Source organism: Lates calcarifer, linkage group LG5 (assembly GCF_001640805.2).
Source record: "Lates calcarifer isolate ASB-BC8 linkage group LG5, TLL_Latcal_v3, whole genome shotgun sequence".
Classification (NCBI taxonomy): Eukaryota; Metazoa; Chordata; class Actinopteri; family Centropomidae; genus Lates; species Lates calcarifer.
Window position 1 is genome coordinate 27,613,088 of NC_066837.1, and position 26,279 is coordinate 27,639,366.

Below are 26,279 nucleotides of genomic sequence, written 5' to 3' on the forward strand. Positions count from 1 at the left end.
CCGTTGCGACACAAGAACGCGCCGTACAGAGTAAAATGCAGTACAACTTTTGAATGTATAATATGTTATACGGTTCTACTGCAACACTGCCATATCGTTTATGATTACATGCTTATTGTAGAGCCAACGTAAATGGCAGATAACAAATTAACATAAATTAACAATGCGTCACGTGGCAAACTTTGGTTTCCAGCTCCCTAAGACACTCCACTGCTGCTAGCTTACTTTCTTATCAAAGACTACTAGCTCAGCCGGGAAAAACTCGGAAAAGGCGTAAATAAACTGCTTTTGTTCTAATTATGAAATGCAGGCGGCCACGATGGATCCATCAGAAGAACCACCCTCCGTGCTGTGGGGACTGGACCCGGTCTTTTCTGCCTTCGCCAGATTGTATGTCAGAGACATCCTGCAGATGACAGAATCCACCCAGGTGCCAGGTAATGCCATCTACGTTACAGAAATGCAAGTTGTTTTCTTCTCTTGCTATTAGCTTGGTCTTTACTTTTGAACGTTCTCATGTTACATTAGAGGTCTGCATATTTGCATAACAGCTGAGCCAACATTCATAATTATATGACTAAACTAACTATTCACGTTACCAACTTCAGTACAAACTGATATCAGTTGCTGTCAATTCGATGTTAGCCAGTTAGCTAAGCACTACTTAAGCTCAGAATGGACTTTATCAGCCGTTTGTTTTGTTTATTATTTCTGGCTTGTCTATAAGTTATATATCTTATTCTTTCATTTAATTTACAATTTAAATCAGTGTCATCAATGTAGGTCGTTAAAACTTTGAGTGACCGGATTTACATTGGCCCTGTTAAGGTGTTTATACGTCACATATTTAATCATCAACTCACTGACTGATGCCTGATGTTGACAGTGATATTCAACTGATGCTTTTGAGATCATTGTTTTTGTTCTGGTTCCACACATGTCTCACAGGTATTTACTTCTACAATTCACATCCAATCTACAAAGTCGATGCACTTGGGACAGTAGTATACAAGAGAGAAAGAGAAGACTTCTTCTGTTATGGAGGTAATCTTGCTCCTGAATCCCAGTGTGGAACAAAATGATTGTTTTAGCTAATATTTCAGCAACCTGCAAGTGCAGTATGTGTGTGGACAGTTATATATTGATGAGCTATTTTAGCATTGTTCTAACTGTGAAGGCTCTCTTTTGGTGCATTTTGGGACACACTGTGGAAGTCTCAGCAGAACAGTGCTCTGGATGAAGCACCATCTGTGACAATGCCCCTCTTTTTTTTTTTTTTACATTTGCTGTTTACATATGCTGTATAAACGCCTGAAAATGCAAAAAGTGGCTGTGATTTCCATATCTTACAAGCAAAGCAGTCTTTGTCTGATTTTTGTGCATCTTTCCTTTTGTGTACAGTGGATGATGGTACTGGTGTTATAAACTGCCTGTGCTGGAAAAGTAACTTGTTTAGAGAGGAGGAGGATGATCCTGGTAAATGTGAGTTTGTATGTGTTTTAAATTCAATGTTAGCATGACTGTATGTTAAGCTTTGTATACAAGAAGAAGCAGAATTAGTCTTGGGCCATATTACACATGTAATAGTAACTTAAGTTAACTGATTCTGTTATGTAAATAACATGTTTGTATCACCAAATGTAGTTTCAGCCTTAACCACAGTAATGTTTCATTCAGTGTCTCTCTCTGAAACACACGGTGAGTCCCCACTGTTTACACTGGCCACCTAGCAGTCTCCCTCTTGCCTGCCTTTTTTGTTTTCGTTTCCTGGCAGATTATGGCCGTCAGCTCTTGTCTTCTGGGTCTTTAAAACTTGTAATCCTTATTAGTTTGGCTTTTTTAAGAATTCACTGGTGGTGTTAGTGGGCATGTTTTTATGCATCCCTACTAGAGCAATAAGGTGTAATCAGTAAAAATAGTTTTTCTTGATACTAAATATTGAGTTAGTCTTTGTTTATTGTGTCTGCAATTAACTCTTATTTTACTCTTAATTACTCTTATTTAGCTAAAGCTCCACTACAACTTCCGCTGGTAACTTGAAAGTAGTGTAAGGCTGAAAACACAATATCCGAAATATTAGTACCTTGTAAAGTTGCTTTTTTAAACATCCACCATTCATGGAGCAACATTCATTTGATTGTGTTTGTTTTGGTCTTGACCAACCCTTGAGAAAATGATCTGGATATTTTCACTTGGAATGTTCACCACCTAGTGTTAACTTTGTCTAGCTGCTTGTTACTGGATAGGTACAGGACAGTGGGTTTATCAGAGCTTTTCCAGATTTTACAGGCTGCAAAACCAAAACAACAAGCTAAAGAGCTAAGAAGCATGTGACACATTGAGTAGTGCAGACTTAAAGTTCAAAATCATTATAGATGATTTTTTTCTTGTTGACAGTACATTTCTGTTAAGAAACTTTTAAATATAATATTCAAATGTGCTTCTCAAAGTCATTATTATATGTTTATTAATTACGACAAAGCACACTGTAATATTCTATATGTCATCTATTTGTCATCTCCAGCTGGGGGAAAGCATAGTGATGTGTCTCCGGGAAGCTTCAACCCAGTCACTGAACTGAAGAAGCTAAGAGAGGCCCAGCAGAAGAACTGCCGCCTGGAGATTGGAGAGCTGCTCCGAGTTAGAGGCCCAGTCAAGACATCAAGGCATCAGAGAGAAATCATGGCCTCCACCTACTGTGAGTGGAGAGGGCTGCCCTCAGAGTCCTTGTTTTATCTGCAGGACACAGTGGCAGTTTGATATTGAACTTCACCATGCACTTTACTGAACTGCTAACCAGCTAACATTTTTTAAAATATTAGAGTAACCCAGAAATGTCCAGGAACATAGATACATAGCCACGCAGAACACATTTTTGATTTGAGGGTACACCCCATCTCTATCCTCTTCCTATTCATCAGGTGTGTTTCTGTGTCTGTGTGTGTTCCCAGATAAGGTGGATGACCCGGTGATGGCGGTCCAGATAGCATGGATGATGGAGATTCCTCAGCTCTATAGACAGTGCTATGACAAACCACCTCAGCTGCAACATAAAGCAGAAAGGTATAATGATCTAGATTACAACACTGGGAGAGCCCTAACTGAGACATCCAGAGGCAGAGCCCAGTGTTAAACCCAAAATGTTCTCTTACCCCCAAAACAGCATTTAGAAGTTACGATGAAACCAGTGAAAATGGATTCTCTGCAGATTCCTGCTGATTGGTAATCATCTTTACCTACTCAGTATTGGAATAAATACTGATGTCTCTGATCGATGTATGTGCATGTCTAGGCATAGTGACCTAGGAGACTGTGTACAGCAAGAGGCCTAAATTTGCTTTGTTATTACTAGCTTGCTTGAATTGCTGGATGAAATGAGCAAAACATAAATTATATTCCATAGTCCCAGAAATCTCTGAAATCTTTTAATTTTGCAGTACTTTTACTTAAAGGATCTGAATACTTCCACCACTGAAAGTCACACAATAACACAAACACACTAAACCATCTTGAGGCAGTGGTAGCAAGGTAAAATTAAGGGTTTTGTCAATGGGGTCTGGTAGATATGTAACAATAATTCTGGTTAAACCAAAAGAATTTTACTCTTTGATTTAAAAACCAAAACAAAACTATCTCTGTAGCAATCTTATTCTTAAAGTCAGCCTGTAAGTGACAACAGTCACTTTAGTGGACTTACTTTGACGTGGACGATTGCTTGTTGGATTACATAGCAGCAGCTGCTAGTGGTACACCATTCTTGCTCAATACTGTACCTGTTCCAAATATTTTTTTTGTCCCTATCATTTATTTACACCCAAAAACATGGGAAAATAAGTCCCAGATTCAAAAATACCAGTGTTTTCCTTTAAATGTCTTGAGGAGGAGGCTGTGGAATTAGGTGATAATTCTTTTGTCTGTATGTGCCTCCTTTCACATTACACTAACTCATTTGAACAATTGCTTTAAGATTTAACATTTTTATCAGAGAAGCTCTAAAACTTTGTTTGCTTCATTTTTTGTTTGTATTTCAGTGATACTAGTTCCCTTAGCAAGGCAACAAATATCATCAAGGATTTCCTTAAGCAGAAGTCAGTGAGCAGGTTCAGACCCTATGATGTTCAGGACCTCCTGCAGCCTCTTGTCTCCTGCCAGCCTCAAACAACATCTGCTGACCAGGTTTGCCATGGAATAATAATATGGGAACCATTTCTCTTTGAAGAAGTGTGGTAAAGGAATGAAACATCAGATTTTATTTGAAGTATCCTCTATGATAAAATGATAAAATAAGATTTGGTTTCTTGCAACAAAACTAAGTTTATTCTTTAATAAGGTTGCTGTTATTTGCCATATTGAAAAAATATATTATATATATATTATACTTTAAAGCTGTTGGCAAAGCAACTTGTATTTTGTGGTATGTAACCTGATAACAGAAATACTTTTAAGTATCCACAGCAGTATGCATCAGATGTACATGTAAGTCCTCTAGGATTAAAGCTGTGCTTGAGTATTTTTGTGCCTTGCTCCTCTTTTGCTGTTTAGGAGCCTGAGGCAGGTCCGTCTGCCTGCCAGCAGCTACGCCAGCTTCTGAAGGAAGCCCTGGAACTTTTACAGGATGAGGGTATCATATACCGCAAGGTCAAGTCTCAGGATGAAATCTATCATGTAAGAGACAGACATATCTTAAATTATTTCTTTCCGCTTCATAAGACTATGATTGAGAGGATTTATTATGGACGTGTGTCTGTCTGATGCTGCTGCTCCTCACCAGGTGACTGCACAGGATAAAGATCTACTCATAGCTGTAAAAGACATCATCAGGGAAGACTCAAAGAGAGAGAAGTGTAAGTACACTTCATTTTTGCTCTAAATTAAATATGAAGCCTTTGACTAATGTTGACCTACTCTAGTTTTAGGTTTGACCAATTGGCTTCTCTGCGGCAGTGTGTTAAGTAAAGCAGTAATTACTATTCAGTTGTAACAATCAAGAAAGCTTTTTACCTGCTTCTCAAGGATCAGATTAGCACACTTAACACCCACTGTATGTTTCTTGCTAATCATCTTTTTAATCAGGGGCTTCATTTTCACAATGCCTTTTTGTGATTCTGCTTCCATGTGTTGTTCTGTAACATGTTAAAAATAAATACAATTAAAATCCTGAATAACATCAGGAAAATACTGACAAATTAAACACCATAAATAAGTCTCCATATAAGTTTGGTTTGCATGGCAACATGCTGTACCTGAGTGTTAACTGTTGTGTTAACCCGTGCCTGTAGATGCAGAGAAGGGTTGCCATATCCTGCACATTCTGTCTGCAGTCAGGCAGCGGCACAGCCTCAATGTGAGCAAGGCAGCACTGGAGCTGGTCCTCAGATCCCTCGAGTGCAACAGTGACATCGTCAGCACCAGTGAACACCATTACACTGTGTTTTAACACAAGTACAGTGGGGTTGGGAATACTCTATTACCGTACATACTATTAGTGGTATGACTATATCACTCCAAAATGTGAGCAACCAATGTGATTGAGTAAATCATGTGATTTGCATTCTTGTGTTCATCATGAGCCTCAGACTGGCTCCACATTTAGTGTTTTTCTACTATTTTATGTACATTTGAATAGAGAATAAAGAATAAATGCTAAGTATAAATCATCTGATAGAAAATGGATAGAAAATACTTATGTTTGGTGACTTATTTATAACCATTTATTGAATTGGCAAATTTGTATTTTGTTAGTCACCAGTGATTGATTGGCTTGACCATGGTATATTTATATTTGTAAATAAATAATCATGCAACGAAGATGCAGCTCATGTATGGCTGTATTAACCTGCTAGGGAGCCCCAGGGCAAAGATGAGCGGCGGGTCTCCATTGGCCACCAGCAGAAATATACTGCACACAACATATCACCCTAATCCACCCCTATCCAATTTCTATGTCCTCCTTACTAAACCCTATGCGATTGGACCTCAAGATGAAATGCACCCCTGCAATACAGTATGGATCTTTCTGGATATGCATTTAAAAAAGAATGGTCACAATTGATGCAGTAGATGCTGTCGTATTTTAGTCAAACTCCTAAGTCTTTAAATTTCCATGCCTTGATAGTCTCCAAGTCCAGGTCAAGATAACCTCTTCAGGGAGTAGCAGGAGTGAACTAAACCTCGTGTAAAACTGGTGGAGTGTCCTTTCAAATACAAAGCATGATTCACCTGAAAGCCCAGTCCTTTACATTTTATCTTAATTAATTAAATTGCCACACAGTGAACCCAGGACTCTAAGGGCCTTTAGGGCCCCTGGGGCGGTTTCCCATGATGCCCAGCTGGAAATCCAGCCTTGCATACTGACACACATATTCAATTACATTACCACAAAGCAGACACACAGTAATGCCTGGAGCTTTTGAGGCCCCTGGAGTTCTGTGGCCCTGGGACAGTTGCTCAGTTGGAATTCCAGTCTTAGGTTCATGGTTTCAGTAAAGCCATTAAAGCAACAGTAGATTTGTTATTGGTGAATTAAAAGATGATGCAGTGCTTGGGTTAAAGGAGTTTTTCCTTGTCTGATTGGAGGGTCTAAGGGCAGGGGGTTCTTAATGCTATGCAGTTAGGACCCTTGAGGCAAATTTGTAATATTGGGATAAATAAATTCTGATGCTCTGGAAAAAACACTTTAAAGGATCTACTTTATTTCATTTTATGAACTGTATCAAACGAGAACGGGGGGGGGGTTCTATCCTGTAGATGGGCTTCTTTACCATGTTGCTTATGTTGCAGTGTGCACAGGGGGGCAGTGTTTGAACGTTAATTGGCTCTTTCATGTAGAGCAGGCTGCTGCTGATTGGTCGCCTGTGAAACATCTGTATCCATAGTTCCAGTTGCTCGTGTCTCCGGCTCGCTCATGACTCAGACCCTGGAGAGCGTTAACTAACTGGCGAACATTTAAATCGATAACCATCGACATACCGCTATCTCATAGTGCCAGATATTTGTAACATATTATTTCATATTCTCTCTAAACGGGGAGGAAAAGTTAGGGGGCACTGGAGACACACCAATGAATGAGTGAATAAATTAACCGAATGAAGACCACACTGTTTGTCGGTTGGTTACATACACATCCTTATAATCATGTCACACAACAGCGCGACTCTTGTCGAGGGAGGCAAAGCCAAATGTTTTTTTTCTTGAGTGCTTTATTCCAAGTACCTCTGAGGACGTGCGTGAAGCCCATCCCACTCCGTTCCCTAAATTCACTGCGCCTGCTGTAACACAGGAGCCGTTTGGCGCTGGATTGCCGGCTCCGCTGCGTTCAGCCATCCTGTCTAACCTCCAGGTATGCTAATGCCCCCTTTGGTAGGCACCGCGGCAGACACAAAGGAACTCGCTTCACTTTTTTTTTTTCTATTTTTAAGGTGACCGCCTTCCTCAGTGCTGCGTCCGCCGCTGGCCAGCCTGTGTGGCTGCAGGCAACGTTTAAAAAAATCGCTCTTCGCTCGGATATGCGGCTGTGTTTATTTCACCGGGAGCGATCAGCACGGGCTTAAGTGGACTATCGATAAGTTTCTAATCAGATTGATGGTCGTTGCGTCAACGGAGGGAAGCCCGAGCCGCCAGATTGGCCGCGAGCGCGCTGATCTCTTAATGGACCGCTGAATTGTTAAATGACAACAACGATGAATGTTGTGATTTCTCTCCCGTGATACTGAGATAGCTTATCTGGAGCCGCAGCAGCTGCCTGCCTGTCGCTTTTATGCAGAGCCTTTGCAGGGTCAAGATGCAGTTTCGGACTGTGCTGGACGTGAAAGTCGTGGACGTGGAGAAGAGGCGCAATCCGTCTAAACACTACGTGAGTTGCCCGTCTGTCTCATCCTCTATGTCACCTTATTCCCACCTTGTCCCGTATCAGCGGTGTGTCTCTCTGGCCTGTTCACAGCCCCAGCATGACACCTAAACGCTGCATTTAGTCCACTTAACGTAGCTTAGCTGATATGAGGACCACTGTGTTACGACTAGACTTATGCTCAGCAAGATACCTGGTTATGAATAATTAACAATTCCAAACCATTACTAGCTAACCCCCCTTAGTATTTCGACAGACATTCATCACTATAGGTGAGCTGTCATAACTGTGCTGTTAAATAACCACCCTGGACATCAGCCCTGTGGACCTGGTAATGCAAGTTATTGTCTTGAACATGTCAAGATTATTCTGACCTCAAATATTGATAAGCCACCCTGTGTGAAGTCCAGAGCTTTGCTGCTTCCATGTGGTGTTGTGGTAAACAAAAAGTGGTCATATAATTGAGAACTTCATCATATTCTCATTTAATGATCAACATCATCCAGTGCAAACTAACCTAGATTTTTCATTGGATTGTAAGGTGGTAGCAAGGCTTTTACAGGCACACACAAATTTTAGCTTCACGATCATTCTTCATAGTGGAGCATTAAATTTATTTAGAAGTAACATTACAGTATATCGTGACCTGAACAGAACATAAATCAGAAGAACCAGACAATGTCAGTGTCTGACCACACTAAGATCAAGATCACCCTGTCTGTGATAGGATTGGAAAACTGATAAAAATCATAAAACACTTAAATGACCTGGTAACTAGTTGACAAAATATTCTCACCACAGGCTTCATTTAGCCACTGTTGTGGACCTTTTGATCATATCTCATAATCTTCATCAGCAGGAGTTTTCTGGTTGTTATGGGCTTGTAGATGTTCACAATACTGTTTTGGAGCTCTAGAAGTACTTCTCATTCAAAAGTTGACATTCAAAGTTCATTCATGACTTTGGAAACAGTTGACTGCTCTGGATCTTTGAAAGGTGTCTGACCTTTTTGACATTAAGGTTGTGTCATTCATCATTCTAAGAGAATGTAGGTCACTATTTTCCACATTTCAGATCAGACAAATCTCACATTATTACCACCCTCCCTGCCTCCTGTGGCCTCATTCATCAATACCACACTTGTTATTAGTGAGAGTCTGTGTTGAGGCTCTGCACTTCATGGCCCCAGTTCAGATCCTATTTCGAGCTCATAAACAAGTCATAATAAATGACCACCATGAAAAGAACATGATCTTGCTCATATGCAATTACAGCCCTGCAGACTCTTGGGCCTAATGATATTTGGATACAATTAGCACACTTCTCCTTTGAAAGGAGGAATTCACAGGGTTCTCGCCATATGTGCCGCTTTATCTGATACACTGTACCTGCTTTACAAGACAATGAAAATGTGTTAAGGACTATGAGATATTGAATGGATTTTCTTGTCCAGAACAAAACTGGGATTTTGTTGTAGTACATTATCATCCAAAACACTGTACTGTGACATGGTGCTGTACTGTACTGTGCATATATTTTTAACATGGGGTGGCCCCAGTGAAACTGATCGCTCTTACACTGTTGAAGCATCACTGTACAGGGCCCTGGAAAAATGAGCTATGGGCCCCTGTTGACAACCCCAGCCCCCCTTGCCTCCTCTCTGTGTGCATTGTGCCTTTAAGTACTCATCAAGTACTGTGTACACAGGAGACTCCACATGGCAGCTTAGTTATAGTTTGCCTGGAGTTCCTGAAATCAACCAGTACCCCCACACTGAAGTGCCAGCAGGTTGTGCCATGTGCCAGTTAGTTTGTGTTTGTTTGATTAAACACAAACTCATTTTTGCCCCATGTAAGAATGATATCAACAGAAATGATAATGTTCTTAAAACTAGATGTTGACATGGCTTCAAGATTAGGTAATGAGATGCAAAGGCATGCCTCAAGGCGTTGCAGTTAAACTTTAATGGTGCATATTCACAAACACATTGTTTATTCAAATTACAACTAAACATAGAGTTTGGTATGAGAGCCCCTGAATGGCTTTGGTCCTGTGGAAGTTTCCCAATTCGCCTGGTTGGTTATCCAGTCTTATAGATTATAAAATATATGAAGCCATTGATCAGCCTTTTCAGAGTTGGTATGACTTTTAATCTCTCCTCTACTGTCATAGTTGGTGTCTTTAAATTTAAGTTAGGATGTTAAAATCAGCCTGAGTATTGCAACTTAGATATCAAGCCCTATAAATGGACAAACAAATGGACAACAAATCAACAATATTTCCAGGTTTTGAGTTACCTGTCATCTGTCTCTTAGGTGAATGGAATTTTGTTAGTGGTGCTCCCAACATAAAAAATACATTTAAAAAGCTTAATAGCAACAGTCTTTGATGGCATTTTTCTCTTGTTCATACAGAGGTGAAATGCAGATATTGTTACTCGTGACGACAAAAGCTTCAGCCAAATGAATGTAATGAATTATGTGATACATGTTACTTTACTCTGGAAAATTCACCAGACATTGTTTCCCTTGGAACTACTTTCTGCCAAAGAAATATTCCCCATGAAAACTCATCACACAATATTTTATCTGCACTGTTGTTGGAAAGATGTTACATTTCAAACAAAACACCATTCAAGATTTTCAAAGACAGAGTAACCTGGACAATTCTTTCAAAAGTACTGACATGACTGACATTGGAGGTAAGAAAGAAAATATGTTCTTTTTATCATTTGGATGAACTGGCACTTAAAGGTGATACAGGTGGTAACCTGAATATACCAATGTGTCATTTCAGACAGTCTCTGATGTCCTGCCCTTGCAACAATCAATTTTAGTAGTTCAATATTTTGGGTAGTTCAATATGTTTATTTGCTCTCTTGTATGTAGACGAAGAGTTAGATGAAGAGCTTGATACCACTTTCATGGACATGAAGCGTGAAAATGATTTGTTCAGGTTTGCATTAAAGCTGGGTGCGGGGGAAACAGCTAGCCTGGCTCTGTCCAAAACTATCAACATCTCCATCTCTCACCAGTTTACATGTTCTATCATTTTTGTTTAACTCAATCAGAAATGTAAAAACATCAAGTGATTTTTTTGCATTTTGATCCTTGAGGACTGTAACTGCTTTTAATATGTATTTTGAAATCATCAAATAGATTAATTCATTAGTTCAGTCAAATTCTCTTTCGACAACAAAGTGAATAAGCATACGTACCAAACTATTCCTTTAACATGCGCACATCAAGAACAAATGATTGTGCTCTGCAGGCTAATGTGATGAAACAAGCTAATAGACAGGGTTCTCTAGAGATAGTTAATTAATTGGTCTGCTATTGCTGAGATGTACACTTATATTGGACTTACTTCCACAAAGTAGTTCAGTAGTGTAATAGGAACTTCTCAAATCAGTCCAGATTCTATAGGTGGACTTGTTGAGTAGTAGCCAGGCTACTATATGTACAGTTAAACTGTACCAGAGCTGAGCTGAGCAGAGCTGTGCTATGTTTTGGATTCTTCTGTCTCAGCAGGCCAGTCTGTGGCCTAGTTTCCCTAGCTACCCTGTCTCATGAGACAAGGCAAGCCACTGTGAGAAGAAAAAAGAGGGAATGAGGGAGGGAGAGAGAGAAGGAAGGAGAGAAAACGAGAGAAAGACACAATCTGTGGCAGCCATTGAATCTCATTTGTAATGTTTGTGAAACCAGCTGGAAATGCTTATCCTGTGAGAGGAGGGGGTATGAAGCTCGGGGCTTTGTCAAAGGGAAGTGCTCGTCGGACCGTAGGGAAAGCTGGACCGCTGAGTCGCAAACACGCATCATACACACACACACACACACACACACACACACACACACATCCTCCTGTGAATGTGTATATGTGTGTGTTTGCAGGAGGAGGTGATAAAAGAGAAAGCAACATTGGGTGCATGGCCATGTTTACTTTAAGCTTCTGTTTCACCCTACAAGTCCCAGTCCCTTAACATTTCATTTTCTAGACTCCTGTGCCGCACAAAGACCCAGACTGGAAGACGGTGTTGTTATTTGGCACCATAAAACATCTCTTCAGAGAGCTGTGTCCCACTCAAATATTTATTGGTCTATCAAACACAGAGTGATATCTCAGTGAAAAGGGTCCCTGTTTTCAGATGCTCACCCCTAACTGGGAAGACGCATGCTGGAAGGAGGAGAAGCTGATAAGGCTGGCGTTTTTTGGATTAGCCATTGTTGTTATTGTGAGTGTGACCAACAGCTGGAAGTGCTCAGGCGATATGTGAGTGTGAGAAAGTGAAAAAGTAGAAAAAGAAGAGGGTGAGTCAGGGTCTTTGCTGACGTCCGTTAGTGAAGTCAATGTGCTTGGTGCCCAGCTGAACCTTAACCTCTGACGCTGATACTGACAAGAGTGTATTCTGTGCAGCATGCACCGGCAAGAGTGGTTGACAAAAGCACCGGATGTTGTTGTTCTCGCACTGTAATTACTGGGGACCTCATGCATGCTGGGGGTTCTTTTCATGCGTTCAATACCAGATGTTGTTTGTGATTGTTAGAACATTTTATTTGTCTTAAATGCACAACAGCTCTATTTCGATAGGAAGACATCTCCTGCCTCCTCTATCTGCATTCAGTGTAAAAGCATGTGCACCCCCCCCCCCCCGGTGTTCTTCTCAACAGCTTGACTTATGATTACGTCACCCAGAAATGGCGATGCTCTGTTGGAGAGACAGAGCATGTGTGGGCATCATGTGTGGCCTTGACTGTGCTGGCTCTGGTTTTGTTTTCATGGGAAAATGACGTTCCTAACATCACTGAATGTGCTGTCTTGCTGCTTTAGCCTGGTCCTATGTGTTTTCTGTGTAAGAGGAAGACTGACTGAGAAGCAGAGGAGGAAGAAGAGAGAAATGGAAGGGAGAAAGAGATGGGGTTGTCTTGCTTGCAGCTCTCTTTATGAGATTACTAGATAGTCAGGGAAATTGGCTAAAAAGTTATTAGAATCAGACTGGCTTGATTAGCTTGAAAGCAGTCAAGCATGATTTGTTGGAAATTAGGGATGCACCGATACCACATTTTTTCAATCCAATTACAAGTACAAGTACTTACATTTGAGTACTTGCCGATACCGAGTACCAGTATGAGTACTTATTAATGCCATTACACTTTGTACATTTACTTGAAAACGTGTTTTATTTTCATCAGATATTGTTTCATTCTCTGGCTGTAAGAAATTGCTGTGACTGACCCTATCCCTCTTTGAACTCGGCGTCGTGTTGGTTTTTTAGATGTTTTATCAGACTGCTTGTGTTGAAAGTTCTTGCTTTCGTCCCTCCTCTTGACAGCTTTGCAGAGCAGAATTTGCGGTCTGCTTTACTTTAGTCACCATCATTCACTTTGAAATACCTCCACACCGCCGACATTGCTCCTCCTTGCTCTCAGTTAGCACCTGACCGTCCAACTGAACATCACACTGCTGTAAAGTGGTCTCAGGTGCTGTGGTATCGGGACAATTTTATGAATATGAGTACAGGAACAGAGTATCGGACAGATACCCGACGCTGGTATCGGTGCATCCCTATTGGAAATATTTTATCTGGTTAATAAAATAACCACCAAAAAGTACAGCATATAGAAATTATACAAAAGTATTTGCACAAATACTTTGAATTTGAAAGGATACTCCTGTGACTTAGTATTGCCATTACATAAAGTTGAAGAGACTTCTCCAACATGGTAAATGTCCATGTCTACTCCATGCTCTGATTTTTTAAAAATTCTTAAAGCTAAAGTCAAGATAAACCTGATTACATCACTATGACATCATCAGGGGTTATTTTGTAACCCTTCTGTGCTGATGCACTTCATCTTTGTGTGGATCAGGCTGTTATGTACAATTAAGGCACAGATCGGGCCATTTTGGAGGTCTGTTAGTTGTCCCTTGTTGCTTTGAAATTCATATATCGAAGTACTTATATCCTATAATCACTCCACTCACTCCACTTACTATAGACTCGCACTTGCAGAATGCCTTTAATGGGAATCCATAGACCCACCTTTGAAGCAGTGTTTGTAGTAGTTAAAGTTGTTTACATGAGTAAATGACCTCATCTACTGTTTAACTTTGGATCTGATAGAATTACTTTAAGATTGTTCTTTTGTACTGTACAAGTTGAAATGGTATCACAGAGGAATCAAAGGTGCACAGGATGTGCCTGCTGAATAGACACTTTTCCGTGGCACCCCCTGACAGCACTTCCTGTTCCCACCACAAAGGCACAGAAGGTGTTACTGGTCTGTTTTAAAGTGCAAGTGACCACTGTTAAGGGAAGTTTAGGCGTCAGCCTGCTGTGTGGTTAATAAAGGGCACTGTTTAGGCAGTCGATACAAAAACTCTGTCTTCAGGGGTTTCCAAAGACCCTCCTTTGAAAGATTATGAATGGGACTGTCTTGCAGTTTATCTCTCTCTTGTGACATTTTTGTTGGCTTGCTGAGACACAGCTCAGAAGAATTTGTCAAGCTTCATTGTCATTTTTTAACCTCTCCGGCTAAACTAAAAGAATAATTGACCTTATTAGACAAGTGAGTATATTAGCCAGCTGTGTTTCCATGTGGAAAGGTTTCTACTCCCACGCAAAAAAAAATTTCCCAACCTAACTTTTTGTAGTCAGATCATTTGCGCTTTCATGGTCTCAAAGTATGATGTGTGTCTGTTTTATATGTTACTTTAAATATAGTAGTTTAGGCGGGGTTCACTGCATTTAGTGGCTAGGCCCACATTCTCTGCCCCACCAAGCACTCTGTTCTTTTGCCTTCTTCACTTGAAAACTGTGAGACTGGGTCCTGGCTTTCCTCAGAAACTGTAAGTTATTTTACCTATTCATATACCATCTACGCTATCCTCTAATATCTAATTTTGTTAATGTACATGTTATTGGAGAATTCCTTCAGGAGAGGTAGAGGGGAAAGTAAAGTGAGTTGTAAACTTGACATGAATATTCATGACCATTTCAGACAGACATGATGAAATAATCTGAGATCCGATTTGTTCCATCATAGGAATTCATGTTTCTGTCATTGCTTCTGAGCATGAATAAAACTTTTGTTTTCAAGTCCCGCTTCTTCAGTGGGAATAACAAACGCACAAGGTCTTTTCTTGCTATCTGGGACATTGACGTCCCCGAAGCCTTCTTTGAGTTGTTGATTTTTTTCCCCCTCATTTGTGTTTTCCCTGTTTATGAATCAATTTTTTTTGACTCTTTTGAAAAGAGAGTTGACATGTGCCTGCTGTGAAGATCTGACAAAAAGGACAACTAATCTGTGATCATGGAAAAGACACTTGGTCTCTCTATTTTTTCACTGTATTATAGAATGTCTCTCTAATGATTTTGATAGATGTTACTTACACTAAAATGGTGGTACATCTGGTCAAACCTATACAGTGAGTTATGGTTCCTCCTCCTAATTGTTTCCTAATCCCTCAATACCCACGATAGTTTTGAAGACCTTCCGGTTTCCAAATGTATGGTTATTATTAGCTGGTTGTTAGAAATCAAGAGATCATGCAGATCTCCATGTAAAGGTGTTAAGCTTTTCTGTGGCCTCTTCACCCAAATCTCAGCCTTCATTTTGGAATTGCAGCAATGCCTTACTGGTTCAGACATGCCTGCTTTGCGTCATTGTTTTGCAGCAATTGCAAGACAATGTTCAACTCTTTATCTTGATTTTTATGGTTCAAAAATCCCCACGAGAAAAGTAAAAAAGTAAAAGTTAAATTGCAGACTTGTTGTTAATGTTGTTGTTATGCTTGCAGATATCTCATCTGTCATGTGTCTCTGTTGCTGCTGTGAAAATGGCTCATCTTCCATTCTATCTTATCATATGGAATTATTGGCAGACAGATTATTTCCTAACTGACATTTTAGTGAGTCATTATTTCTGTTCCACAAATGCTTGATTGAGGGCATTTTGGCTGTACTGAGCACTCACGACTGGATGTACTTGAGCTCTGAGTCAAACCATAATGTTCTAGCTTATTTTAGTTGTTGCATGAGTGTTTGCCATTCCTTGGGGAAATGTAAAGAAAAAACAGCTACCATTTGATATGCAAAATAATAAGATTTAATTACTGGCAAATTAGAAGATGTTCACTGCTAGGTTTATCTTGAGAGGCAGCAGTCCAGGCTGTTGTAATTTACTGTCTGTGATGAGTGAATAGTCTATTTTGGGGACTAGGAGGGCGTTAGGTTTAAGCTTGATATTTTGGGCATGGGCAGACCTTGGATGGTTGTTGGTTGTGTTTTCCACTGTGGTTGTCATCACATACCCATCTGCTTCTGGGATTTGGATCTTTTCACTGAGTCCACATCTTCCAGGCTGGCTCCTATCTTATTCCTCAGCTCAGCATGGATTTGCTTCTGAGTTGAATTAAGTGGTCCAGAGGCATGATGGGAGGACAGTACTGTTAAGATCAGAGGAGTTTATGGAGCAAACAGACACAGCCACATAATAGGAGTAAATTCCTCATGTATGGATGAACCAATACACACTAACAGTAAACCATTAACTTGACCAAGCCCATATATATAACTCATGGTAAATAAAAATGTTGCTGTTGCTGTTAGTGCTAGATGAAAAGTCCAGGGAATCACCAAAGTCATTAAGATTAATTCTCTGGATACCATGCATACCTGTCCCAAAAATCATAGGCAGCCCATTCAATAATCATTGAGACATTAAACTAAGAAACAGAAATGTTTATCTTATGGTGGTGTCAAAGGACAGGTCAGGGAATCATTATCAAAGTTGGAAGAATTAATGCTCTGGGGACTGTGAATGTATAAAGTTTCATGACAATTCATCTGATGGCTGTTGAGATGTTTCAGTCTGGACTAAGGCAATCAACTGACTAACAGACAGACTAATGTGAACCTGACTAATATGAACCAACACATTGTCATGGGATTTTTTTTAAGTTCTTGAGGGAAGCTCCTTTATCCACTCCGATAAATCTTTCCTATTCCTATCAGTGTGCACTGGTATGCACTAACAGCAGTGAGATATGTTGAGTATTTGTGCCAGTGACATCAAGTCTACCTTTTACATAAAGCTTGAAAAGCTAGGATGAAGCCCATGTAATGGGCACACCTCAGCCATCAGTTAACTCACTCTTCCAGGTGTGTCTATGCTACAAAAGTCACAAAGGCAATTGGAAGCCTTGCTGATGGTGAATGCTTAAGTCAGTCTTTGACTTTTGTGATTTAGTAACTTGGCAGTACCCTGGGGAGCACATTTTCACAGCACTAAATGCCAAAGCTAATCACTGTGGTGGCACCCTACTGTGCTAAGAACAAGTTTGTCAATGTTGTGTGACAGTCACAACTTCTGGATGCCAGTAGCTGTGTTTGTAACATACTGTGGTGGCTCCTTGCCAGCAACTGCTGAGCCCCTTCCAGCATCAACAAGGCCTTTTAAACCTCAGCTTTGTTGTGGAACCTCTTTTGTTTCAGGCCGCTGCCCTTCTAACGTCAATGTCAGGGTCTTTCACTCGACCTCATTCATCTCGGCTCTGCTCTGGAGGCTCTTGGCAGGTACAGAGGATTGGATTGACAGTGAAAGATCAGTCAGAAAGATGGAGCCTGCTAGAATAAGGAGCAGGGATGGCTCGCCAGGGAATCACATTGCCTTTATTAATCTGAATGCTATACATGAGGCAAAGTCAGTCGTTTCTGTGTTCACAATGGCTTGATGCTAAGTGGATTCTTATTTACGCGGTGTCTGGGCCACTTAGCTGGAATGCCTTGGCCGGGTGACAACATCTTGTTTTATTGTAAATCACTTGTAAATTGGTATCTTAGTTGTATATTGAATACACATCAGATGTATACAGCTTTGAAGTACTTAGTGGGTACAAAATACACAGAAAAACTATGAATGCATATGAATATGCATTTTGTATAGCCTGTTATGATCTGGCAAGAGTGGAGAAACGGTAAATTCAGTTCAGTATTGATGACTTTCTATAGTCTAAATAAAAGGCATGATTTCATAATGATGAAAGTAATGAGGGAACACCGGTCAAGAATAAACCGTCTAATATACACAGAGTTACCAAGTAAATTGGTACACCAGTAGAATCTAATGCAAAAATCAATTTTAATCTAAATGTTAAGTGTTTGTTGAAGTTCATTCACCAGAGAAACAGGAGCATTGTTTTTTTGTTCAAATGTTTGAATACTTGAGTGTGTTTTCCTAAAGACTGGAATATACACTATTCAGCCCATAATGAATGTTATTTCGGGGCATGACGACTGATCGGGCGAAGTTGGACCAAGTCTGTTGCCAAAAAATCGTGTAGTGTGTGTAGGGCTGGGCGATGAAACGATAACGATTATAACATCGTTGTAAAGTTTACAGCCTGTGGCTCTGTTGTTCTTGCAGTGCTCTGTGTGTGAACTGTGAGGCAGCTGAAGAAAGTGTAACAACTCTCCACTGACATTCTGTGAGTTGAATCAGGTTCTTCCTGACTGATGCATCAAATGGTCGACATTTAAGGGGCAGCCCTAAAATTGACCTTATGGTGTCTTCACATCTCACTTAGGAGTGAAAAGAAAACTTAATGTTTGGCAGAAATAGTGATTTGATTTATATCAGTAATAAAAAAATAATAAAGTCGACTGATATGAATTATATCGTGATATGATTTTTACCATATCGCCCAGACCTAAGTGTGTGATATGTAAATTTTTTGATGACATCTGTGACCAATGAAGCCACTTGTGTGTTGCATGAGGGAAACTAACCTCAAATTTCCCCACATGTTGCCCACACTTCCCCATCAAGGACTGCACCCAAACCCCTCTCTTTTTCTTCCTTTTCATGCCTTTTCAGTGCAAACTGTACAGCATATAAACAGTTCATGTCTGCTCTGCATTCTTTGTTTTGGTACATTGTGTCTTATACAACAGTCAGTATTGTCTTCTTTTCAAAATGACAGTGATCTTTTTCATGACCCAACTAAATAGTAATTCTTTTCAAGTTGACGATGGTTGCGTACTTAGCCAAGTAGTAACTGCCTAACCCTAACCCTAACCCTAACCCGTCCTTAACCATAGCAATGGCAGATTTAAAAAACGTTGATATGAATACATTTTGTAAGCTGTCATATATACTTTAGAAGGTGTACTTAGTCAGTAGTTGTCTTGCTGGTAACCATGGAGGCACAACATGAGAAAAGAGGATTTCTAATATTTTGTTCACCCCCATTTACCTCTCCATGAGGGAGGTGGAATATTAGAACAATACAGGCTTTAAAAGGTTGTAGTGGATTACATTTATTTCTATAGGTGTACCCAATAAACTAGCAATGCTGTAATTTGCCCTTCAAAAGCTTGTGGCCTAATGTTATGTATTAACTTATCCACTTGAATACATTTAGAGCCCTTTACTGAATATCTCCATATCAGCAGTTGAGAGATCTGACCTGCTCTTAACACGTCTGATCAAAATTTCCTGGCCTCTGGATCTGTTACCTTGGTTATCTATGTTTCATTAGATTAGAGATGATGGCGGCATCACTTACCTCCTCTTGACAGATAAATGGACTCTCTCTCAATGTTATCAGGCTGCTAAGGGCTGCAGCATTGCTCCAGCCAAGGGTAAAGGCCAGCAGGTCAGTGTGCTGACAAAAGAAGGATGATGTCACCATGTACCCTGAAGTATCAACCACTGACGAGTGATTCATGAGTGTGTGTCACTGAACGTTTATGTCGGGGGAATCGGTCTCGGGCTGTGTTAGCATGTTGCCTCTGAGTTTGTTTGTACCACATGCACATGTGTGCCATCATAGTAAGTTAACTGACATCTATTGTTTCAACAATCAGTAGAGTAATTGATTTGTCATTCAACAGAAAATCACAGTGTAATCATTTATCAAGCAGTGTCTCAAATGTGAGGAGTCTTTGTTTTATATCATTGAATATCTTTGGGTTTTGCATTGTTGGTTGGAAAAAACAAACTTGTTAAAAATGAAGGTAATAAAATACTAAGTTGAAGCCCTAGTTTTAACTTAGTCTTTTTTCTCTTGGCAGGTATATCTCATCAATGTCACCTACTCTGACAACACCTCCCACATCATTTACAGAAGATACAGCAAATTCTTTGACCTACAGGTAATCTTCCATCACTCATGACACCCCCCCACCCCATGTTCTGTGCAGAGCTTGTTTGTGCTGAAATCCCTAATTCCATTGCCAGCTGATGTATTTTGAACATGCCAACCCTGTGAACTTGCAGCATTGTTTTGTATAGATTAATGTGTAAGCCTTGCAAACTGTTCATTGCCGCTGTGCCTCTGCCCATGTTCTCCACACCTCGTCGCCTCAATGAATCAATGTGTGTGTTAGTAATTGGTCGGGGAGCAGGGGAGACATGGTTTGTATCCCATAGCCTCGCGGAGAAGCAGCGATGCACCGCATCTCTCTCTCTATATATCTCACCCCTCCCCTCTTTCTTTCCTCCTCCTTTCTCTCATCTCATCTCTGCCTTGCCCTCAAAACGTCAGGGAGCTGACAGCCCAACAGTACAAGCAAAAAATTCACACCAAAGTCAATTTAATGTACCATACTCTACAGTGGGTCACAGATGGATTCTCTATTGCAGGCTACTCTGATTGGTAGGTTCTTTAAATATAATCTTATATAGAGGATGTCTTTTTCTGTTCTCTGTTTTTACCTTCATGTCTAAGGTGTTAAGTTCTCTCTTCAGGACTATTTATTTTGGAGCAGAACAGGAGTTGCAGTGAAAACCCTTCTCTGTGTCTTTCACATTGACTGTTCCATACTGAGAGAATGTTAGTGTGGATGCATTTACGCCCCTTGCACCCTCAGCCCGCTGCAAGCTGATATGTATGTTACTCCTGAGGTCTCTGGGTCACTAGTAAATATGAAAGGGCCGTAGTGAGAAAGTTACAGGGGGCCCTTCTCAATAGCTCCAGTGTGCTAGTCCAGCAGGAAATGATGTTTCAATCAGTAGAGGGAAGGTCCTCCCTGAAAGGTTCTATTGATAACCAGAGGGGCAGTGTGAGGTGGAAAATAGACTCTCCCCTGCAACTGATTACTCTCAATGTGGAATAAGAGACAGAGGTTGAATAATAAACACGGAAAAGCAGGTGAAGTATTTCTGAATGTGCCTCCATTCAGGAGAAGTCCAGAGGTACAGGTGAGCAGCGTGAATGAATGTCTTCCCCACTGATATTCTGCCCCTCACCATCTGTGGTTCATGGATGTCTTGGCACAAAATCACTCCCAGTCAGCAGCAGCAAGATTGATTTTGTTAGCTCTGTCAGATGGCACAGGGAAAAGGTCACCCAGCTCGGTCTGCGCTCTATTGAGTTGTCAAAGAAAGTGGCTGTCACATGACCAAAGTTTGGCCAGAGTTTGTCTAGGCGGCTTTTAAATGGGTTCTATTGTGAAAATCCCTCGCTACACGTTTCTGGGATTTACCAAATGTCCTTTTCAAAGCACACTGTGATATATCACCACCAACACTTCACTGCTCACGTCTTACTTTGCTGGGTTCTTTGATGTTTCCATTTGCACTGTGACATTCATGAATAAAACTACCACCACTGGCAATACTGACAGACCAGCTTTCTAATACTCACTAATCCTCTATCTTTGCTGGTATATGGACTGAAAGTAATGTTCTCTCTGTCAGCCTTTGATCTTGCTGGATGCCTCTGATGGTCCTGTTCGATCCCATTGTTTTCAGAGCAACCTGGAGCCTCTCCTGTCCAAACATTTATCTGGTGCAGAGACCATGCTGCTCTCAGCAGTCCTGCTAACCCTAGGAGAGGGAAACATGGATGGCTGCACTGAAACAGTTGAAGAGTGCTTTAACCAAAACTTTGGCAATGACCACTGGGGATTCTTAGACTTATTTCCTAGAAATAACCAGAAGACGTGGTCTTCCTGGAAACACACTGGTCCTGGTTTTAGCCTGGTGTCATGGTGGCAGGGGCCACAGATTGTATAGAATGCATGGACAATAAAACTTGCATGCTTTGATGTTAGGACACACACAACAAAACTGTCTGACGTACTGCATGTAGCATTGACCATGCAGTGTGCATTGTGAATCACCAGTTTTACACATTCTTTGCTCATCCCGAGACCTCCTGTGAAATGAGGAACTTTGAATGGATCCAGTCAGTTTACCTTCAGTTCCAAAGTGCTTCTGCCTGTGTAAAGCCAGCAGTGTAGAGAAAGTGCTAAGGTACAAATAACGGTGCTATTTAGTGGCCCTCTGTGAGAAAGTCTTTTACGGCTAATAGAATGAATATATTAATGCAAAATGTTGGCAGAAATGCCCAGTGGGATGCCATTTTGTGCGTGTACTTTTATTCTGTTAAGACTGGGTTGGATCTCACACCGTCCACTTCTTTTGGGAGAAAGGTGCAGCATTCTCTCTGTCATCTGTTACCATTGTGCATCTATTAGTTCTTTATTTGATGCTTGTTTGGAGGGATACAGCAGCCCTGCTGGAGCACACTTTGATTCTTTTTTTTACCAGCCCATTGACAGGTTTACCTGAGTAATTGACATACCCCAATTATAGACAAGAAACAAAGAGGACAGAGGCAAATCAAGACAGACAGTGGTTTACCTGCAACAACATCATATACATACTGTTTACTTACTTTTACCCATCTCCTCACCCTTACATATTTTCTGGTTTTGTCTCAGCCAGTCCTGAGTTGTGAGTCAAAGGCAGGCAGAGGAACGGGTCAGGTGAGGGGGGGTAAGGAGCAGTGAGGAGTTCGAGTGGGGTGATGACGATGGCGATGATGATGGTGGTGGTGATAATGAGGTGGAGGAGGACAGTGGTGAAAGATATGAAAGTGATGAGATAATGAGAATGACAGCGATACTGGTGGTGTTGATGATTAAGATTCAGGCTGTTGTTTGATGCTGCCGACACTGATGAGGCGGATGGGAGGAATGGAGGATACTGTGGGTTTCTTCAAAGTCACTTATTTCAACAACTCAGTCTCAAGGTTGATATTCAGTCCTTTTGGAAGTAGCTTTATAGATGCTAGCAGCAGGCTTTCAGCAAACGGCGGGCTTATATTCAGCGCAGAAAATTATACAGTAGCTGTGGTCAAAGTGCTTAAAAGGAAGGTTACTGAGTTGGGAATCTCCAACCTCTAAGTTGGCCATTTTATGGAAAAATACAGTATGTCTAGACCACAAAGCATTATCGGTATGCCATCCTGGTGGATAAATTGCTGAAAAGCCAGGCCACTAGCTCAGCCTCTTTGTCCTTGAGGTGTTCTATGGATGTACTGTAACTCAACTGAATGAGGGAGCCCATTGTTTCAGGTCGAGGATAAAGCAGTGTTTTATTTTATTTATGGGTGTGTGTGTGTGTGTGTGAGAGAGAGCGAGAAAAGAGAGGGAAACATAGTTTTTAGCCCCTGCGGAGAGGCAGAGGAAGGACACCTACACACCAAACACAGGACCTGTTCATGTGAGTAACAATTGGGCACTTGACAGGACGAGCCATGCCGGGTCCTCACTGGACTTGGAGGGGGGGGGGGGGTAGAGTTTCCCACAGCCACAGTGAAGGGATCAGCAGAGTGGGCTAAATTTAGGATGAATGAGAACAGTTCAGTCGTTTGTGGGACATTTGCATGGTTCAAAAAACAGACCAATGTGACTGGAAGGTGACTGGGAAGTAGGGAAGAGACAGACAGACAGACAGACAGACAGACAGAAGAACACATGTAGAGTTGATAAAGGAAAAAAAAGACGTGTAATCTGATAAAAACTTTAAGGAGGGGGAGAAAACTTGAAGAGTTTGTATTCTTGACAAAGAGCTGAAAATTTCCAATCGAAACTGTCATCATGAAACTAAAACCAAGACAAAGTAGTTTGCAGAACCAAACAACTAGAAAGCACCCAGAGAGGAAGGCAGAACATTTTTGTTATGTTAAGAGTAGAAAATATAATAAGAAAGATAATAATAACAAAAGACTCACAGGATGTTTCAGATTGTGGGCACGAAAGAGAGAAATAGTTCAAAAACATGCAATATTATAAATCCTTTAGGAAAACTGTAGACTTCTACCAAAAATGTGCACCTAGCTAACAAATTGTTTGGGGGTTAAAAGTTACGTACCTTGAGAAATACTTGAAGCACTGATCAGTATTTTATTTTAACAATGATTTAAAGACCATTTGTAATGGGAATGGGATTTCTTGTAGTGACGGACATCCATGTCTGCAGTTCCTGTCAGTTTTAAGGAACCTTTCAGCATCCTGTAGCTCATTGTTTTGGTTAGAGAGTCCACTCATATCAACATCATTTTCAGCAACTGGCCCTCTTGGCCAGAAAAAAACAGTTACATCATTTTGCAGACATTTTCAGATTCTGATTCATAATTGCTACACAAAAAAATGAAAGATCCTCTCCCATGGATGTATTCCATGATAAGCACTGGTATTCTGCTTGATAGCAAATCTCAAAGCCTCCTACTCAGAGTGATTTACACTGAGACTAGACCTGGCTTCAGTTCTTACATCACCAACATAACAAGCAGTCAACAGTAAGAAAAGCGTGGTTAAAAGCCATAGTGTGCTGCTGTCAGTAGATACTGTGATTGCTTTCAAGTTAGAAGCTCAGACCTTTGCTACATTGATCCCATATGTTTACATGGAGTGTTTATGTTGGCCTCAAGTGTGTGGAGAAGAGGAGAGTTTGGAGTTCCTCTCTGGTCTTGTGTTCTTTGTGTTGAGGTGGAGAGGCCCTCCCAATGAACGACAGCCTCTGTGTATAAGGGCACGACGACAGAGGAAGAGGTGCTGGGAGTTCGTAAAGAAGCCGTCTTTTTTTTGGAAGAACTCTAAAAAGGTCGATGGGTGCTTAAGCATCTGTTGTTTTTTTTTTTACTGTAGAGTTGTGTATGTCTGTGCATTTATATCCTTCCCCTCTTGCATCCATCTCTGACTCTTATTTTTCCCCTGACTTTTACCAGTAGTGATCACATGCAGTATGTTGAACAGATACAGCGTACATGTATAGAGCCTCCCATTCCCCATGTTTGCTTCCCGTGTTTACACTGCTGCCAGTTATCTGGAGGTGTATGTGGCAGCTGACAGGCTTCCACTATTGCTGTCTCCATCTCCTGTTTTTTTCCCCCCTCCATCTTTTCCCTGTGCTCGGTCAGCCAGCCCTCATGTTTCTGCTCACCTCAAGGTCCAAAGAGATGGGGAGGAGAGTCGATGAAAACTTTCAAGCGATTTGTGCTCCTAGACATGTTTGGCAGCTCTGCCTCACACTGAGCCTTGAGCAGAGAGGTTGCTCAAGGTTTTTTTCTTTTTCATTACATTTCTAGTTAAGCCTCCGTTGCCTTTATTCACCACTTGATAAATCACACAGCATTTATTTTACACTCCTACTGGTTAGTGCAGGGTTGTCTTCTCTGTGTGTCAGGATATTGTTCAGTGCAGAACAGCTTGCACTTTTGAATGACTGAAGGACAGATGTTATCAGCGACATGTGATAAAAGGGAACACGAAACTGCATGAAGTGAATTCAAACAGTTAGGTATTAATCTCAGATATGGAAGGACAAGCCAAGGAAACATCACAGTTTGCGTGTGCATTCTTGAAGTCTAACTCAGTGTATTTCTTTCTCCAAAAAATATTAGAAATTATTTGAACTATTTTAAACGATGGATTGTTTACATCTGTGAGTGTAAGCTTGCAGTCCTCCTCTTTTCTGCGTTTTTTTTGACACATTGTTACATTTCTTGGCAGGTTACTGCCACCAACTGTCAACCTACAGAACAGCGTGAAACCACCAGGGATGTGTGTCATGTCGCCTACACACCGTATATGTGCATCTTCAGGCTCTTGCACAATACAAAACAAAACAGGGACCCACTCATAAAAACACTGGTCCATAGCCTGATTGGTGCAAAAATTATTGCATTACAATAATTTCAAAGATGCTAAATTACAGAACATTTTCCTTCATATACAATAATGTCTATTTAAGATGATTTATATCAAGAACTGCTTTTATGCCCCATTTACTGATGCATAGCTTTTGCCATTCAGCACAATAAAAGTCAATCCCAGGAAATCCCCACACATTTTTAGATTAATCAAGCCTCCCTGTAACCTATCTAACACTAGCTGTGTTTCCTGAGCCATGTAGCCCCACCCATCTGGCATTCCAAATGGGTTAAAACAAACTTCCCAAAAGCTTTATTGTTAATAGTGCAGAATCCAGGACTGAAATTCATAGACTATCTCTCCTTATCTACAGTATCGGTGGCAATGGCCTGTTCCAGACCAGCCAATGTCCTGCCTTGCCTCTCTGTCTGTGGGTTAATGAATAGTGTTTGGGTAAACAGCAAGCTGGACTAGACACACTGAACACAG

The 26,279-nt window shown here is 40.8% G+C and overlaps 2 protein-coding genes across 6 annotated transcripts in view; both read left to right on the top strand.

Annotated features, from left to right (window-relative positions):
* Positions 1-79: 79 nt before the first annotated feature.
* Positions 80-6,674, top strand: stn1 (STN1 subunit of CST complex). Its single transcript, XM_018678426.2, has 9 exons — positions 80-437; positions 949-1,044; positions 1,402-1,482; positions 2,525-2,698; positions 2,952-3,063; positions 4,032-4,176; positions 4,543-4,665; positions 4,772-4,844; positions 5,280-6,674. Exons 1-9 carry the CDS (start codon positions 305-307, stop codon positions 5,435-5,437), a joined length of 1,095 nt encoding a protein of 364 aa, XP_018533942.1. The 5' UTR covers positions 80-304; the 3' UTR covers positions 5,438-6,674.
* Positions 6,675-6,743: 69 nt separating this feature from the next.
* The window catches only part of sh3pxd2aa (SH3 and PX domains 2Aa), a 96,305-nt gene continuing 76,769 nt past the window's right edge, over positions 6,744-26,279 (top strand). For 4 of the 5 annotated variants that reach the window (XM_018678415.1, XM_018678416.1, XM_018678417.1 and 1 more), the window contains exons 1-2: positions 6,744-7,852; positions 19,920-20,000. In XM_018678415.1, the coding sequence (XP_018533931.1) occupies positions 7,757-7,852; positions 19,920-20,000 (177 nt within the window). In that variant the 5' untranslated portion in view covers positions 6,744-7,756. Of the gene's footprint in view, positions 7,853-19,919; positions 20,001-23,170; positions 23,359-26,279 lie in introns of those variants that run through there. The other variant, XM_018678421.2, reaches the window with a different exon arrangement.

What these genes read in the sequence shown, in the direction of transcription:
- stn1 (XM_018678426.2), top strand. Translation starts at nt 305, where the DNA reads ATGCAGGCGGCCACGATGGATCCATCAGAAGAACCACCCTCCGTGCTG. An exon ending in CTCAGGATGAAATCTATCAT is followed by an intron (nt 4,666 to 4,771) that starts GTAAGAGACAGA and finishes GCTCCTCACCAG; the next exon opens with GTGACTGCACAGGATAAAGA. An exon ending in AGACTCAAAGAGAGAGAAGT is followed by an intron (nt 4,845 to 5,279) that starts GTAAGTACACTT and finishes CCGTGCCTGTAG; the next exon opens with ATGCAGAGAAGGGTTGCCAT.